Source organism: Sminthopsis crassicaudata, chromosome 3 (assembly GCF_048593235.1).
Source record: "Sminthopsis crassicaudata isolate SCR6 chromosome 3, ASM4859323v1, whole genome shotgun sequence".
NCBI lineage: Eukaryota > Metazoa > Chordata > Mammalia > Dasyuromorphia > Dasyuridae > Sminthopsis > Sminthopsis crassicaudata.
Window position 1 is genome coordinate 214,095,663 of NC_133619.1, and position 17,845 is coordinate 214,113,507.

The 17,845-nt window shown below is 32.7% G+C and overlaps 1 protein-coding gene across 1 annotated transcript in view; it reads left to right on the plus strand.

Annotated features, from left to right (window-relative positions):
- Positions 1-17,845, plus strand: part of CTPS2 (CTP synthase 2) — a gene marked incomplete in the record, with an annotated part of 155,377 nt that overhangs the window by 29,796 nt on the left and 107,736 nt on the right. Inside the window, 3 exon segments of the mRNA XM_074299909.1 lie at positions 415-498; positions 2,934-3,014; positions 17,295-17,446. Of these exon segments, the coding sequence (XP_074156010.1) occupies positions 415-498; positions 2,934-3,014; positions 17,295-17,446 (317 nt within the window).

Sequence of the window (17,845 nt, forward strand, 5' to 3'; positions counted from 1 at the left end):
AGAAGCCTTAGATAATTCAGAATCACTCATCCTGTAAAATTATTTAAAACTTCTAGTTTTATTGACCAGAGATAAGTAACTTTTAACAGGCTGTACTTCTGTCCTAAGCTATTAAATGGAAGCATAATTATGTTATATGTAGATGTGGATTATGAAAGAAATGGATAGTTAGTTGAATCAGATTTCTTAAAAGCTGATATGGAAATATTCCATTTTCCTTTGATTTTCTTTTTCAATCTGGAACATTATGGGTAAATTAGTTGTCTGTGATGATCAGATTCACTGATGTTTGTACATATTTCCACTTTACTTGAATTTAGTGGGCATAATTATCGTATATATTTCTTTATTCTTTGTCTTGAATAGGGCCAATCTACATTGTTAAAATTTCAGCTCTTAACATTTCTCTTTTAGCCCAGTGCTACAGGGGAACAGAAAACCAAACCTACACAAAATAGTGTTCGGGCATTGAGAGGTTTAGGATTGTCTCCTGATCTGGTAAGTTTTTGTTTATTTGAGTTTTAAAAAAAAATCTGAATTTAGACACTCTCCAAAAATAGCATTTCCATATCTATCTATCTATCTATCTATCTATCTATCTATCTATCTATCTATCTATCTATCTATCTATCTAATAGCAGAACACCCAAAGAGATTTTCTAAGAAACCATAGAGCCTCATTTCCTACCATTAGCTTTTAAAAAAGTATATAATAAATTCTGCACATTACTTTAAAAACTGCCCTACTGTCTGTACTTTTTTTTTTTTTTTTTTTAACTTATGCACGTTTTAAAAATATACCTTTTTGGGATCATTATTGCTAACTTCTTTTCCCAACCCCTAGCTAAAAACTAAGAGAGGGAAAAAGCCAAACAACCCCCAAATCCTGTAATAATCAATCAGAGTAAAATAGGATTCAACTAAAATGTTTGGATGCTTCTGTATCTTGAGTCCATCACTTTACATCAGGCTATCACTTTTAAGATCCTTTGAACACATGGTTGGTTGATCAGAACACATGGTTGGTTGATCAGAATTCTTAAGTTTTTCAAAGTTGTTTTTCCTTTCAGGGCTGTTACTTAATCTGCTAAGTGGGTGAGAGTATGTAGAAAGGCTTTAATTTTTGTAGCATCTTTCACCCAAATTGCTTAACTAAGATCCTTACAATGTAGAAATAACATAGACACAGCTGCATTATTGGAGCAGAATAGTAGGGAAAACATGATATTGGAGTCAAAAAACCTTGCCACTAATTAATTATTTGATTTTGAGAAGGTCTCTCCAGAACTTTGCATTTCAATTCCTTCATTTAGAGTTAAGAGGCTTGAACTAGAGGAGATGCCTTTTAGTTGTGTAACAAATTTTATATCTATACAAGTTTTTGTTTGGAAGCTAAAAAGTATGGTATTGCTTCTACTTTTCAACTAAGTATTTACATTCTCTTTGGATCATAGATGTCAAGCTAACTGGAATCTTAGAGATCTTGTAGGCCAAACACCTCTTTCAAAAGATGGAGCAACAGAGAGGTGATGTAATTTGCCCAAGATCACACTAGTACAAAGTATGAGAGCCAGGAATTCCACTTTAATATACTGTCCTTCCATTGTCCTGAAGTGCTATATTATTATATAGCATTATATAATGTTATTATGTGTACATTATTATTATAATTATATTATATTTTGTAATATGCCATATATTGCACAACATACAATTATATATAAAATATAATAAACACATATACAACATGCAATAAACAAAATATAAATATATGATATGCAAAATATAATAAATAGATATGACATTACATTATATAAAATCTACTCTTATATAATACATATATATGAAGTAAGCTATTATTATTTTCATTATCATCTGGTTTTGTTGATAGTTTGATAATAGGACAATTATATAGGCGTATCATTTAAGAATTGAATTTCCCATTATGAATGTGGGGGACATCCCTCAGTATTGTGACTCTGCTTAAGATACCTTTTTGTATTCCTGAAGCATTTACTTAATATCTCTCACTACTTAAATTTTATTTCTGGTTTAAATGATAATGACTCAAGATAATGAGCAATCTAAATCTCTTCATAATAGTCTTTATCTTATCTTTTAGTTTAATGAATAAAGTTTAAACTTCATTCAAGTTTGATGAACTGTTTTTGGAAGTAATTTTAATTATACTTTTTTTCTCTTACAAGCATTATTTTTCCCTTCTTTCTGCTTCCCCTGAAAACAAAAGAAAAACAAAACCCTTATAACAGTCAAGTAAAAAGAATTCCCACATTGTCCATGTCCAAAAATCTCAAGTCTTTCTGCTTATTAAGTCTGTCACTTTTCTTTCAGGGTATCATCATTGGCCTTCTGGGATCGTGGCTGGTGATTGTATTCATTAGGGTTTTATAATGACATCTTTAATTATCATTATATCTGAATTTATATGTTATATAATTATTTATTTTATAATACACACATCTGAGTTACTTTGGAATTCAGGACTTTATCCACAGATTTAGTGTAGTGTTAGGTAGAATACTATATATAGTTAGAAATTCTTGATTTAAGCTCTGATTCAATTCCTAAATGTATGACCTTAGAAAAGTCATTTTAACTAACCTTCAGTTTCTTTATCTACAAAATTGGGATCATAGTTTTTACATCATCAGATCATAAGATTTTTTTAAAAATGAGGATCAGAGAAGATAACGGATATAAAATTGTTTTTTCCCTCCATAAAATTAATATGCTGTTTAAATGTCACCTACTATTAATGCATTTGCTCATAATGATTTGGACCAACTTCAAAGTCTCTTAGTTAAAAGATTATGCTCTTTTTCAGATCACAAAATGAATGATTAATGTCTGTAGAATTGCATTTTATCTTAGTCTCCTGGTGACTGATTTGTAACTCATTGACTTTGATACAGATTGTGTGCAGAAGTTCAAAGCCCATTGAAATGGCTGTAAAGGAAAAGATATCCATGTTTTGCCACGTTGAACCTGAGCAGGTTGGTTCTGTCCTTTGGATTTCATTTCTCCTATATTCTCTTGTCTTGCTAAGATGGTGCTACCCTCAATGTACTGCAGGATATTTTTACAACCAGATTTCTGTCCTTTGGATTTCATTTCTCCTATATTCTCTTGTCTTGCTAAGATGGTGCTACCCTCAATGTACTGCAGGATATTTTTACAACCAGATAAATGAAGAATTTTAGGGAATGCATAATATTGCTTTCCCTGTCTCTGTCTCTCCTTCTCCCTGCCCTCCCTCTCCCCCTACCCCCGCTTCTCTGTCTCTGTCTCTCTCTTTCTCTCTGTCTCTCTCTCTGACTCTGTCTCTGTCTCTCTCAATCTCTTTGCTCTCTCTTCTCAGTTAGAGGGGTATGTTTAATTATCCCAGTTTCACAGATGAAATAGAAGTTACATTGTCTAATTAATCATCTTCTGGTTGTACTCAGTAATAAATTATGGGATATCTAATCCTATGATGTAATGGATCTTGATTTAAGGTCAGAACAAACATCTTGCTTTATGGTTCAGTACTCAAGCATCTCGAAACTATAAACTAGACCATATCTTTTCCCCTTACCACTTGCAGAAGATATATGAAGACAAGAAGACCCAAGGTTATGCAGCATAAAAGTCAAGGGAAATTCTGTGAAATAAAGCATCTTCCTCTTCACTAAACTAAGAGAGGGTTAAATTAATTTTGTGAGTTTACATGCCTTCCTCAGGTTTCTCAAATGTAAAATGGAGATAATAGTAATAACACCTACCTTGAAGAGTTGTTTTGAGGATCAAATGAAGCAGTACTTGTAATGTTTAGCATAGTATGTGGTAGGTGCTTAAATGATTTTCTCCTCTCTTTCATCCTTCCCTCCTTCTCTCCTTTCCTCCTTCCCTCCCTCTCTCCACCCCTCTCTTCTTCCATCTCTCCATCATTCTATTCCCCCTTCCTTCCCTCCTTTCTTTCCTTCCTTTCTCCTTTTATTTCTCCTTTTCTTCTTTTCTCCTTCTTCTCTCCCTCTTCCTCCCTTTCTCTCTCCTTCACTTTTTCCTTTCCTCCCTGCTTTCCTCCCTTGTTCCCTCCCTCTCTTCCTTCTTTCTTTTTCCCTTCCTCCTTTCTTTCCTTCTTCTTCCTCTCTTTTTTCCTCCCTCCCTCCTTCCCTCACTTTCTGTCTTCCATCCTTTCTCCCTTCCTCTCTCTTTACTATCTCCCTCCCTTTTTGCCTAAATGAATCTTTCAAGTCTTCTCTTATGGAACATTAAAGTCCCTTCCCTTCCTAAGGGGTCAGAATGTCCCACTTCTCAGATCAAAGAGTCTTGTATTTGGAATACAAGTTCCTTTTTCTTATTTCCATTAACATCTGGATTCAAATTCTTCTGCCACAGACTGTCTTTATAACCTTTGACAACTGTTGAATTATGTTGAATGCAACATCCCTTGGTCATGGTTGGCTCATCTATAAAATGAGAGATTGGATTCAATGATCTATAAGATTTATTTTTTCTAATTAAAAAAAAATCTATCATCCTAATCTCAGGCCAAAATACTGAAAACAGGGAGTCATGTGAAATGTCACTGTTTCCTCCTTTGCCAGTTTGTGAGCAACACTTTACCTCCTGCCACTGGAATGTATATTTTGTATCCTTTATGTCAGAGCTCACATCATCTGGAGACAACAGCACATGTATTTTTGATGTTTCTAACATTGCTTTTGATCATGCCATCTTTGGTTGGCTACCTGAAGTATGTTAAGAGCATTACACTTGGAAACAGAAGAGCTGGCTATGATACTTAGGATGTCTCTGACCATTGGTAAGGCCATTAGCTTTAAAATATAAAATATAAAAGCCAAAAATTGTCACCTACTTTAAGACTTGTAAAGTTGCTTTGTACCTGATTTGATTTTTATTTTATACCTCATTTGATCCTTGCAACAGCCCTGTGAGATAGCTGATATTATTAATTTCTGTTTTACAAGTTAGACAACTGAGAATTAGGGAGTTTAAGTGACTTGAACTGGGGTTAAATAACTAGTAAGTATTTAAGCAGGAGTTTGAACTCAAGTCTTCCTTGTCTCTGTTCTGGCCACTATAGCAAATTTCATGAGCTATTGTGAGGAAAGTACTTTGTAAATCTTGAAGTGATGTATAAAATAGAAGTTCTTAAGTTATTGTTTGGTCAGATTAGATGTAGTTTTCTTCTTCTACAAGTCTGCCTTGGGGATTCTTCCAAAAATGATCATTTAAAAATTTTTTTTTGTCTCTTTGCCTTGTTAATTTATCAGGGCCCATGTATTAAGGTGTTTTTGTTTGTTTGTTTTTTTTGGTGGAGAGATTTAGGTCAGTCATAATGAAGAATCTATTTAGTTAATATTGAGGATTTAGTTAACACTGGAAGACAGGAGTGAATAGTGTCATTGGAAAACTTTGACCTGCCATAAATTGAAAAATACTATTTCAAAGTCTAAGCAAAAATATCTTCTCTTTAGAACCTTCCTACTTTGGTTTTCTTCAGCACTCCTTAGGCCTCAAGATTCTTAGGTTAATTCAGAATTATCTGTTACATAGTTGGCTACTTTTTGAATATGTCAAGAAGTTTAAGGGAATTTCTTAGCTAATTAGCATATGTGATATATTTTATTAATTCTTTCACATTAGTAATTTGGATAATTAATTCTGGAAAGCTTTAAATCACTCTTTTTTTCTTGTAATTTTAAAAAGTTATTTATTATTCTGAATTTCACAGATGCCAACAAACATGAACATTTCCATATACAAGAAACAGAAAAAAACCCTATATGAAATCACAAATCTCATTATATATAGTTTTTTTTTTTTAAGGTGAGAGCAATTTAATATAATCTTACAGAGTCCCACTGCTAGATCATGCTTTCTACAATATACCTGACAAAATTAATTTTTTAATGTCAACTCCAGTAATATTATTTTTAAAGTCTTATGAAATCCTTGATGAAGATATATTTCTCATCAAAACTTTGTTTTAATCTCTAGAAATGGATGATTAATTTTCTTCATCCAGAAATTATGTTAAATAATAATAATAATAATTATTATTATTATTCAGTTAGAACATCCAGTCATCTTTTTCTAATACTTTTATGATTTGCCCTAACTCTTCTAGTTCTTTTCCCTGCTTAGGATGTTCTGTGACTGGATTCATGGTGTTTTCATGTACAGCACTTTTTTTTTTAAAGTCTATATTCTAAACTTTAGTTAAGAGAATATACAGTATTCGGAAGATTTTTTTGTCAAGAGTTGAATCTGTACAAGAGAAGTCAAATAATCTAGGAGGCTAAATCGTTAGTTTTAAATCAGAATGGGGTACTTAGTTCCTTGTGAGAAAAACATTTGCAATTGCTACTGAAGAACAAAATAGCAAGTAGAATAGAAATAAAATAGAAAAGTGTTGTAAAACATAAGAAAGGACCTTGTTTATGTTAGACACCATAAATAAGGTGAAATGAGTAAAAGGGGGTGTGTGTGTGTGTGTGTGTGTGTGTGTGTGTGTGTGTGTGTGATTGTGAATATGGCAAGTTTAGCAAGTTTAACCTGGAGTGGGTGTGAATCAAATAGTGGAGGTGGATCCCACAGGATGAGGAATGACAGGTCAGATTGTAAGAAGGTAGGGATTATAGGATAGTAAATAGTAAAACTTAATGCTTTTATAATTTTATACTTTCTAGAAGTAATTGGTTTTCATATGTGTTTTTAGAATAATGCCTGCAATCAGCAAGTTGTTTAATTATAGAATTTTATGATTATGATGAAACCTACTGACTGTAAGTTTAACAATGACATTTTGACTACAACAGACACATTAAAATGACATGCAGTGATTCTGAGCTGTCAAGCTGTCAACTATCTAAATGGGTTAGATTTCTCTTGACTGCTAAATTTTCCCAAAACAATAGATATGTCACATACTTTGCCATATGCTAAAAAAAACTTCTGCTTTTTTCAGGTAAATATTAAGTGCACATACTTTTTTCTGTTTGCTTATTTGCCTGTGGAAAGACATTTGTTACCTTATGCAGGAAAATGTTACTACTTTGTTGAAGTTGATTTCATTGGTATTAGCAGAGTGGGATGGAGGGTTTGTCTAGTTTGAGAAAAATTTTGTGTTTCTCATCTACATTATTCTTAAAATCTTCCATAGAGGATCCCAATATGTTGGAGGCTTCTTCAAGGTCATCTATTAACAGTGTGCTCCATGATATATCCAACTGTTCGTTCTAATTTTCACCATATGACAAACCTGCTTGCTTTTTCTTATACCTTCAGACATATATTAATATTATAAATTATACTATATAGTACTATATAAAGTATATATAATGCTTTAATTTTTTTTAAAATTTGGAATTTGGAAAAAAAAAGGCATTATTCTAAAAACACATATGAAAACCAATTACTTCTAGAAAGTATAAAATTATAAAAGCATTAAGTTTTACTATTTACTATCCTGTAATCCCTACCTTCTTACAATCTGACCTTCTGTCATTCCTCATCCTGTGGGATCCACCTCCACTATTTGATTCACACCCACTCCAGCTTAAAATTGCTAAAAAAAAAAAAAAAGAGAGAGAGAACATTTCTTTCTATAAACATAAAAAAGAACCCAAGAACACAAAAACTATTCTATATGAAACTGTCAATGTCTATTTTATATCACTTGCTTTTAAAAAAAGTATAATAAATTCTGTTATTTTATATTACTTATGTTATTGTCTTGCTTATCTGAACTTCCTTTTGTTCTTTCCCACAATTTTTAAAATCATTTCAATCACTCTTCTATGTATTTTTAAAAAGTGTTTCAATTCTCTCTTTTTCCCACTCCCCTCCTTTTTTTGGCATCACTATAATATCCCTTTCCACATTCAATTAAAAACTGAAAGGAAATAAAGCCCCTTGGCACAAATATGTATATTAAGGAAAACAGATCTGTTATGATTCTTACAAGGTACTAAATCAGTGGAATTGATAGAGACAATAGTTATCTAACTTAGCTTGGTTCAGTATGATTGATCTGATTCTACAAGGAGATGTTATGGGCCAGAACTTGAAACAAGGTGCTAAGTGGAATTGAGGAGACAATGGTTAAATCTAGTTTAGCACTGATTTAATCCTTCAACAAATAATGATTTCCTAGTGATGTAATGATTGGTGTATACTTAGTGCGCAGCATATAAGCAAGAAGCTCTCAGGGCCAGACCCACAAGCCCACTCTCAGAGGCAGAGTCAGATTCATTCCATCTTCCACCCTTGTGCTGACTGGAGGCTTTGGATTCAGAGGGAACTAGAGACTGAAACTGGCAGAGGCAAAGGACTAGGGGCAGGAGCTCTTGGAACCAAGGAGAAATACAGGCCTCCAAGAAAGCTAACTGGGCTATTTTGAAGGAGACAATAAAGGAATTGGACTTTAACTCCTGGCTGCATTTGGGGTGATTATTGAACTGAACTGAAACTAAGGCTGCTCCCAGAAGCTCTCCAAGAAACCTGCTCCCAGAGAACATTATATTTTAGAGAAGAACATTACACAGATCCACACTGTGTCCATGTCTATAAATGTGTGTTTCTTTTTGATTTCGTGCCTATCACCTAGGAGAAGGAGGGAAACAGGTTTCTCTTTAGGTCCTATGGAGATATGATTGGTTATTGCAGTGAACAATTTTCAAATCTTTTTAAAGTTGTTTTTCTTTTCATTATTGCTGTCCTTATTAAATTGTTCTTCTAATTCTGCTCACACTGTAATGACTTTTTTTTGTATATTTGACAAACATTACCATTTCTTTATGCAAAGTAGAAAAGGGAGTTATATATGAATTCATAAATCTTTATTTAATAATAATAATAATAATACCTAGCATTTATATAGCACTTAACTATGTGCTAGGCACTTTTGTGAAGTGCTTTACAATTATCATCTTATTTAATCCTACAACAATCCTGGGGGGTAGGTCTTATTATTAATTATTATTTCATTACACACTTTTAAAGAACTGTTCATTTTGACATGGAAGTACCAACATTGCTTTGGTTGTCTGTGTCTCTTTCTGACTTTTTTTCTCTTTCATTCTTTTTTTATTATTTTTTTATAAAAGCTTTTTAATTTTCAAAACAGATGCATTGATAATTTTTCAACATTAACCCTTGCAAAACCCTGTGTTCTAATTTTCCCCTTTCTTCCCACCTCCTCCCCTAGATAGCAAGTGATCCAATATATGTTAAACATTGTAAAAATATATGTTAAGTCCAATATATGCATACATCTTCATACAATTATCTTGCTGCACAAGAAAAATCAAATCAAAAAGGAAAAAAAATGAGAAAGAAAATAAAATACAAACCAACAACAACAAAAAAAGTGAGAATGCTATGTTGTGATCCACACTCAGTTCCCACAGTCTGAGTGTAGATGGCTGTCTTCATCACAATGACCTTCTTTCAGTTATCCTCTATATATTTCATTAATGTCTCTGGGAAATGAGTCATTCATGAATCTGACCTTCTTTGGGGTACTTTTTTTTTAATGACCTTTGACTAATCATATCTTTAATTCTTTCAAGATTAACTTGCCACCATCACTGGGAATATATTAATTTTAAAGATAGATTTTTGCAATAGCAAACAGTTTAGGATCAGTGGTAATATTTAGTTTCCCAAATTCTCAAATAATCTAGTCTGGTCTCTTTATGTTCAGTTTTGGGGTCCATTTAGATGGATTAATTTGATGAGCTTACTGTCAAGAATTATAGTAGCTATGTTAAGATTTTCCTCCAAATGCAGTTGCAGTTGTCGTTCTTGTCATGATGTTTTATAGATCTCACACATAAAACTGAAAGGAAGAAGAAAAATGTTCTCTTGGATACTCTGGCCTTGTCTTCCATGATACTTGTTCTCTTCTGGTTCTTCTTCCTGTCTGATTGCTTCTTCTGGTTTTTTTTTTTTTTTTTTACTGGACCCTCACCTATCTTCCTGCCTTTAAGTGGAAGTTACCTAAACTTCTGTCTTAAACCATCTTTTTTCTCTGTCCCAGAGTTCTCAAAGTGTCTACTGTAGACTTATTAATATATTGTGAATGTCACTAAATATTTCCCAAATGATATGAAACTTAACATTTTAAAATAGTATTTTTTTCCCAATTACATGTAAAGATAGTTTTTGACAATTTACAAGATTTTGAGCTACAAATTTTATTTTCTCCCTTCTCCCCAAAACAGCAAACAATTTGATATAGGTTATATACATGTACAATCATGTTAAGCATATTTATACATTAGCCACATTGTGAAAGAATGAGCAGGGAAAAAACATAAGAAAGGGAAAAAAATAACACTGAATGTGAAAATAATATACTACAATCTATATTCAAATTCTGTAGTTCTTTCTCTGGATGTGGATGACATCTTCTATAAAGTCTCTTGGAATTATCTTGGATCATTATATTGCTGAGAAAAGCTAAGTCTATCATAGTTGATAAATGCACAAGCTTGCATGTTGCTGTGTACAATGGAACTTACATTTGAAATCATACCTTCATGCAATGCATCAATGATTCATTTAAAATTTTTTCACCTTATATAAATATTTGCAAAGCACTTAATTTTAGTAACTTTATGAAGGTAACATTCAAGTGATTTTCACCAAGGGCCCAGTACTACTAAGGGTCAGAGGTGGGATTTGAACCTTGGCCTCTAAGTTCATTGATTCTAGAAGTTGATTCTAAGTTCAGCTTTCTTTCCTTTACATTATGCTATTTAATTTCTTTCTTGAACTACAAGAAATATCTATCTTGGTTCCCCTCTAGCACCCTATTTAAACACATTCAAATCTGAGTTCATCATCTCTTTTTCTTACACAGTTTCTTTTGCATTCATCACCTCTCCATTTATGTGTATGTATTGGGTATATTTGTATGTGTGTGTATGTGACCATTCATGGTAGTTCTAGTCATTGTTGCTTCTATCTTAGAATGTATTTAATCTCCAATTGGTTTCTTTGTTTTTCTGTCAAAATCATTTTCTTAAGATACACATACATGTGATCTTATCAGTCTTCTTTTTAAGCTTCCAATGGCTTCTATTGTTGATAGGATCTAAAATTAAATTAAACTCAACCTCAGATTTTAAATGCTGAACAATTTATCATCAACCCAGCTTTCCAACCTTTTTTTTGACTTAAATTGTTTTGTTGATACATTCTGTTTTCAGATTATGCATTATATTATATTACATTACATTTCAGCATTCCTTCAGAATGAACCTTACCTTGTAACAAAGGAAAACAATGGTGCAGAAATATCAATTTATCATTTCATCAGTTCATCTGAATTGATGGAATATCAATTCATCAAGACAACTTACATTGTGTCTAATATTCCAAGTCTGCCTCTTTATTTTATGTTTATTATCTGTTTTTTAGTTATTTAATTTGTCTTTCATTTTTTTCATTTACATTATTCTCATGGTTTTACTTATTTTTCTGTGTAAGAATTTTTTCATGATTTTTCGTGATCTTCATATTCAGTATTTCTTATAGTATATATATAACAATATTCCATTACATTTATTTTTTTGCTTTTTTTTCTATTCTAAAATTGATCGAAGCTCCACTTTGCTTTCAATTATTTGCTACCACATAGTGGTATCATATCCAACTGTGAATGTTTGAGGATTTTTTTTCTTTATAACTTCCTGGAGAGATAGATAAAGATTTCTAAAGCGAAGGATTAAAGATTTCTAAAAAGAAAGAATTATACCTCATATAGATAAATATAGTTTTAGACAGTTGTAAATATAGATAGAAATAGTTATGAGATCTAGATGTAGACAGATAAAAATAAAGATATATGTAGATATATGTATGTACATGTATAGATATAGGTAATGTATACCTAGTAGTGAGATTGTTGGATCCAAAAATAGGGAGCAGTTTCATCACTCTTCTCCCTCATAATTCCAAATTCACATCTAGAACAATCACACAATTCACATATCCACTAGTAATAGCTTGTCATTCTCTAGCTATTCTAACATTGACAGATGCCATTTTTTGGTCATCTTTTCCAACTTGCATGGTATAAGGCAAAACTTTTAAGTGTTTTTAATTTGCTTTATCTTACTATTAGTGATTTATATCATATTTCATATGGTTTATGTTTTATAATTATTTTTAACCTTCTATATTTTTTCACTATTTATTGAGTTTTTGATGTTTCAATTCCTTATATGTTTTAGGTATTCAGACCATTATCAATATTATTTGATGCATATTTATTTCTCACTACCATTTCTTTCCTCATTCTTGTCAAGTTCTGATCGTCTCTCAGTTGTAATTCTTCTCTGGGAGGAGGTTTCTTTTCTCTGTGAATCTTTTTCTCTGTCCTCTTCACTTGCAAATCCACAGGACATCTTCTCTTTGATCCAATCCAGAACTGACTTTCCAGACTCTAACTTCTTCTTTTATCCTCCCAGAGAATGGGTGTGGAATAACTCAGGGGCTTGTGGGAAAAATACTTCAACCAATGAACTTGTTCCTCTTAAACATGTAAGCTCCTCCCCAGAAGTTCAGAGGGGTAAAACTCCCCTTAAAGGTCAGAACCAAAAGGTGTGGACTAGAGAATTGTTAAGTACTGACTTAGCACTTAGTAAGAACCTAATAATTCTCTTTATTGATTTTATTAATGCAAAATCTTTTATATTTTATGTAGTTAAAATATCATATCTTTTATAACATACCCTATTCTTTATTTCAAAATTCTGTTCTAGCCAGAGTTGTAAAAGATACTTGCTTAATTTTATTTTATTTTTTTTTAAATTTTTGATGTATCCCAACACAGGTCAGGTCACAACCATTTTGAGCTTATTCTACATACATCATCTCTTATTTTTATACCTGTATCTATACATATATCTCTATCTATTCTTTTACATCTTCATTTTTATCTGCGTCTACATATAGATCTAACTACATCTACTTTTTTCTACATTTGTATCTATTTGCTTACAACTCTATGTAGACATATAAATCTATCTTTCTGTTTAGAGCATCTATTTATCTCTAGAGCATCTTTAAGTTTTTACTATATAACAGTAACTGTACTAATCTCCCAAGGAGCTTACATTCTAATGATGAAAGACTACATAAAAATAAGGGAAACTGGAAAATGTATGAAGGTAGCCTTCTCAAAGCAAGTTTTGTTTCTGTGCAAGATAATTCTCACTTGTCAGAGCTCAGACAAATCTTCCAAGTTTCCAATAAGGAGGCGTTTGTAGTGGTGGCTAGATAGACATGTATAGAGTGGTCTAAACCTAATTTCTGTCAATCCAATCTGCAATTTATTTTAATTGAAGCTTTATATTTTCAAAACATATGCATAGATAATTGCTTTTCAATTTCCATAGCAGTTCTTTTGTAAAGACAGAGCCAACTCTGGCCCAGAGCTAGAGTATCATTTAAATTTCCTTCCCTTCATCTCTCCCTTTATCCTTTGTTCCCTCCCTTCCTTTCTTCCTTCTTTCCATCTTCCTTCCATCCTTTCTCAATTGCCCAAGGTCACACAGTTTGTAAGAATCCGAGGCTGGATTTGAACTCCAGGGCCGGTCTTCTTGTTCTATCTACTGAGCCACCTAGTGCCCCTAGAGCATCCTTTTACATCAAGGGGCCAGAGCTTTATGTTCCTGTTCAATTAATTCAGTCTTGGAGGAACTTGGACTCTAAAGAGAGGAGTTAAGTCACCCTTTCTCCCCTACTTCCACTTTCTTTGGTTCTTTATACCCACTTTCCCTAGAAACCCAGGGAAAAAAAAAGTATTTAAAATATAAAAAAGACTCATAAATATAGCCATTGGCAAAAATTTAAAATATGAAATAGAAAAACCTATAACCACTTTTATACTTTCTGGGTAAGTGGATCTCTAAAACCTGAAAATATGAAACTTTTTGGGAGTCTACTGGGTCACTTTGGTTCTTTGTTCAAAGTCCTTCTGGAAATCCAGAGCATGACTTGGGCTCATCTTTTAGTGGTCATCTCTTCTGAGAAGCATTAGATAGCTAGAGAGATTATTGGGCATCCTGCTCCCTAGTTTTCCAGGTTCCTCGTAGACCTCCTGGTTCCTCATTATAGTTGCCTAAGGTGAACTTTCTAGCCTTAGTTCATATTACTTTCCTTCATCTACCACATTCCAGCTTGCCTGGATTAAATTGCTGTTTCCTATGCCAAACAAACATACCATTTTTATGCATTTGTATATTCTATTTCCTTCCCCTTCTCTACCCTTGCCCCCATTCCTGGATTGTACTCCTTTTCTTATCCTTTCAGAATCCTCATATGCCCTGGCAGTGTTCAGACCAGCTGTCATCTTCCATATGAAACTTTTCCTGATCTCTTTCTCTATACCCAAATTAGAGTTGAGATTAATAACTTATACTTGTACATGTTATCTGGCCTTCCTATCTCAGAAGATAGAACATAAGCTTCTTCTAGGGTATTTTATTTTTGTCTTTGAATCTTTAGTTAAGTGCCTTTTACATAGTTGATAATTTAATAAATGATCATCCAATCGAATTTAAAAAATTATTATCTTTTATTTTTATATAGCCTTCATTTTTGAATATTCCTCTCCTCTTTCCTCTAATAAAAAAAATAAAGCAAAGTTGGGGGTGGGGAGGGAAGCATTTCAGCAAAACCAATCAACACAACACTTGCATGTAACAGTTACATTAGTAAAATCAACTAGAACAGATTTTAAAAACATCACAGCAGAGATAAATGTTCTTTAAGTTTCCTTTTAGTTCTAATTTCCATGATAATGCAGATTTCATGATACTGATGTGTCTAATACTTAGCTTTCATGTATTTCTTTCTTTTTTTATAGTTTATTTTTATTTTTTAAATGAATAAGCATTTAAAAATAATCTATATTTAGTATGTATGGATACATAGATTAATTAAATTAATGAAAATGAATTAATCAATATGCTTACTCTATCCTTATTAAGCAAAAAAAAAAAATTAAGTTCTTAATCCATAGCTGCATAGTTTCATAAGACAAAATTCTAGAAGGCACCTAAGTGGTCCTGTGGATAAAGCACCAGACCTGAAGTCAGGAGGACCTGAGTTCAAATGTGGCCTCAGACACTTAACACTTCCTAGCTGTGTGACTCTGGGCAAATCACTTAGTACCAATTGCCTCAGCCAAAAAAAAAAATCTACTTTGACCACATCTGAAAATGTCTTTTTCTGAATTTTAAGTTTTCCACCTGTATTAGAAAGCAAATGGTGTTTTTCCTTTTCACTCTTTTGGACTTTATGGTTGATCACTGTATTGATCAGAGTTCTTTGTTATGTTGTCATTGTATGAATTGTTCTAGTTTTGTTCACTTTGTTCTGCATTGGGTCATAAAGGTGTTCTCAATTTCTTCTGAAATTGCCCATTTAATCATTCTTATGACATAACACTATTCTATTACATTCACTTTGTTTAGTCATTCTCCCGTAAGAGGGCACTCCTACCTTTCATTTCTAATTTTTGCTTCTTACTGCCTTGGTTTTCAAATTTTCATCTTCTATGAAAAGAACTGCTGTAAGTATTTGTGTACAAATAGGCCTCTTTCTTTAATTTTTTGGGGCCTATCTACTAGGCCCAGTTTGGTGACTTTCTGAGCATAGTTCCAAATGCTTTCCAGAAACACTACATCATTCCACAGTGCTACCAATAATGCACGAATGGGCCTGTTAGCTGCCCTAACATTTATCCTTTTTCTCTTTTGTTATCTTTGTCAATCTGATAAGAGATGAGGAAGAAAATGTTAGATTGCTTCAATTTGCATTTCCCTTGTATCCCCTTCATTATTTCTTACAGCACAATAGTATTGCATCACAATCACATACCACCCCTTGTTCAGCCGCTCTCCAGTTGATAGGTATCCCTTTGATTCCAGTTCTTTGCCACCACAAAAAATGTTGCAATGAATATTTTTATACAAATAGGTAGGGTAAGAACTATTTCATAGTTTTCTTTCTTCTTTGTATTTTCCTGTTACTTTTTATTTTCCTATCACTTTTGAAAGCCCCACCAGCCTTTTATTCCCCCAACCTAATAACTTTGGTGTTTCCTCAGCCTTGTACCACATATGCATTCTGCTAAGTTTACTACTTGTACTGTTTTAGTAGCTTTTGTATATGTTATTTTTTTTCTCCACTCACAGAACTGCTATTCTAGTAAAAGCTAGACCATTGCATTGGTCTTGGAGTCTTTCTTCTCTCCAATCTAGTTGCCAAAATAATTTTTCCTAAAGCACAGGCCTGACCATCTCACTCCTCTATTCAATAAATTCAAAGTGGTCCTGATAACCTCAGTAATAAAATATAAACTATTGTCTGGCATTTAAATCCCTCCTCTATATGTACATTAAAATATATTTACACTGGCCGACTTCACTTGTGATATTCCATCTCTTAAGACTCAAATAAAGTCAATCTGGCCTTATGTAGGTGGCCTTTCCCAGGAATGTTAGCTATTAGCATCTTTTCTCTGGGATTATAATTCATTTACACTACTTATATTGTCAATACATTTTCGTTTTTAATATTGTCTTTCCCATTTGATTGTGAGAACTTTGAGGACAGGGATAGTGCCTTTCTTTGTATTTCCAGCATGTAGTACAGGCCTTGGTACATAGGGAACACTAAATAAAGGCTGATTAATAGATAACTGAAATAGAAGGAGCTTAATAAATGACTTATTGAATTGAATGAAGAGATATGTTTTTCATAGTATTTTTGAAAGATGGGAAAAATTAGTGCCAGGAAATGAGAGTCAAGAAATGAGAGATAAGAGACTGAGACAGAGATACTACCTGTGATCCTGGGCAAATTATTTAACCTTTCATCCTCCATGTTCTCAGTTGTAAAATGAGAGTTGGACTAGATAAGGTGCCTTCCAGATATGTAATCTGGGATGTTGTGTTACCATATGTATTAAAGTTATTAGCTTAATAATCCAGACAAGTGATATATTTATATTAGACTTTTTTCTCATTAAAGATATTGAGGTAATACATCTAAAGTGCTTTGCAAATGATAAATTGCTATAGAAATGCCATGTATTATTATTAATGATTATTACATAATATCTAATTGTACTTGTAATCTTCTTGGTTCTTTTTCCATTCCTGAGCTACAGATGTCATTATACCATTGTAAAGTTTTATATTAGAGCCTGTCCTGTCAAAGTAAGACGTGTTCTCATAATTTAACAGGTAATATTCATCCACGATGTTTCTTCCACTTACCGGGTTCCTGTCCTTTTGGAAGATCAAGGTATTGTAAAATATTTTAAAGAGAGATTGGACCTGCCTATTGATGATCATGCAAGTGATTTGCTTTTCAAATGGAAAAGTATGGCTGACAGGTATGGTAATAAGGTCACCACTTTAGGAATGAAATCTTTTTAGAATAGTAATGTGTGGGAGAATAATGATTTGATCTGCTGTCTGTCTCAGTATTTCCTAGCCATAGAGTCTATGAAATTATTATTCAGGAGCTTGCAAATCTGTAAGCTACAAAATGGTATTTGTTAAATGACATAATCAAGAAGCAAATTTACTTTCTGGAGACTAAATAAATAAATATTTGGCCCATATTTTGAATTAGACCTGTGATTTCATTGGTGTATGGAATTCCTGATGAGGAAATGCCTTTTAGTAATGCAAATCCTCCCCAGATTTACAATTTAATCATTTTTCAGAATTACTTGAAGATTTAAGTGGTAAAGGTACACTTAACCACATTGCTGGTTCACTTTTTTTCC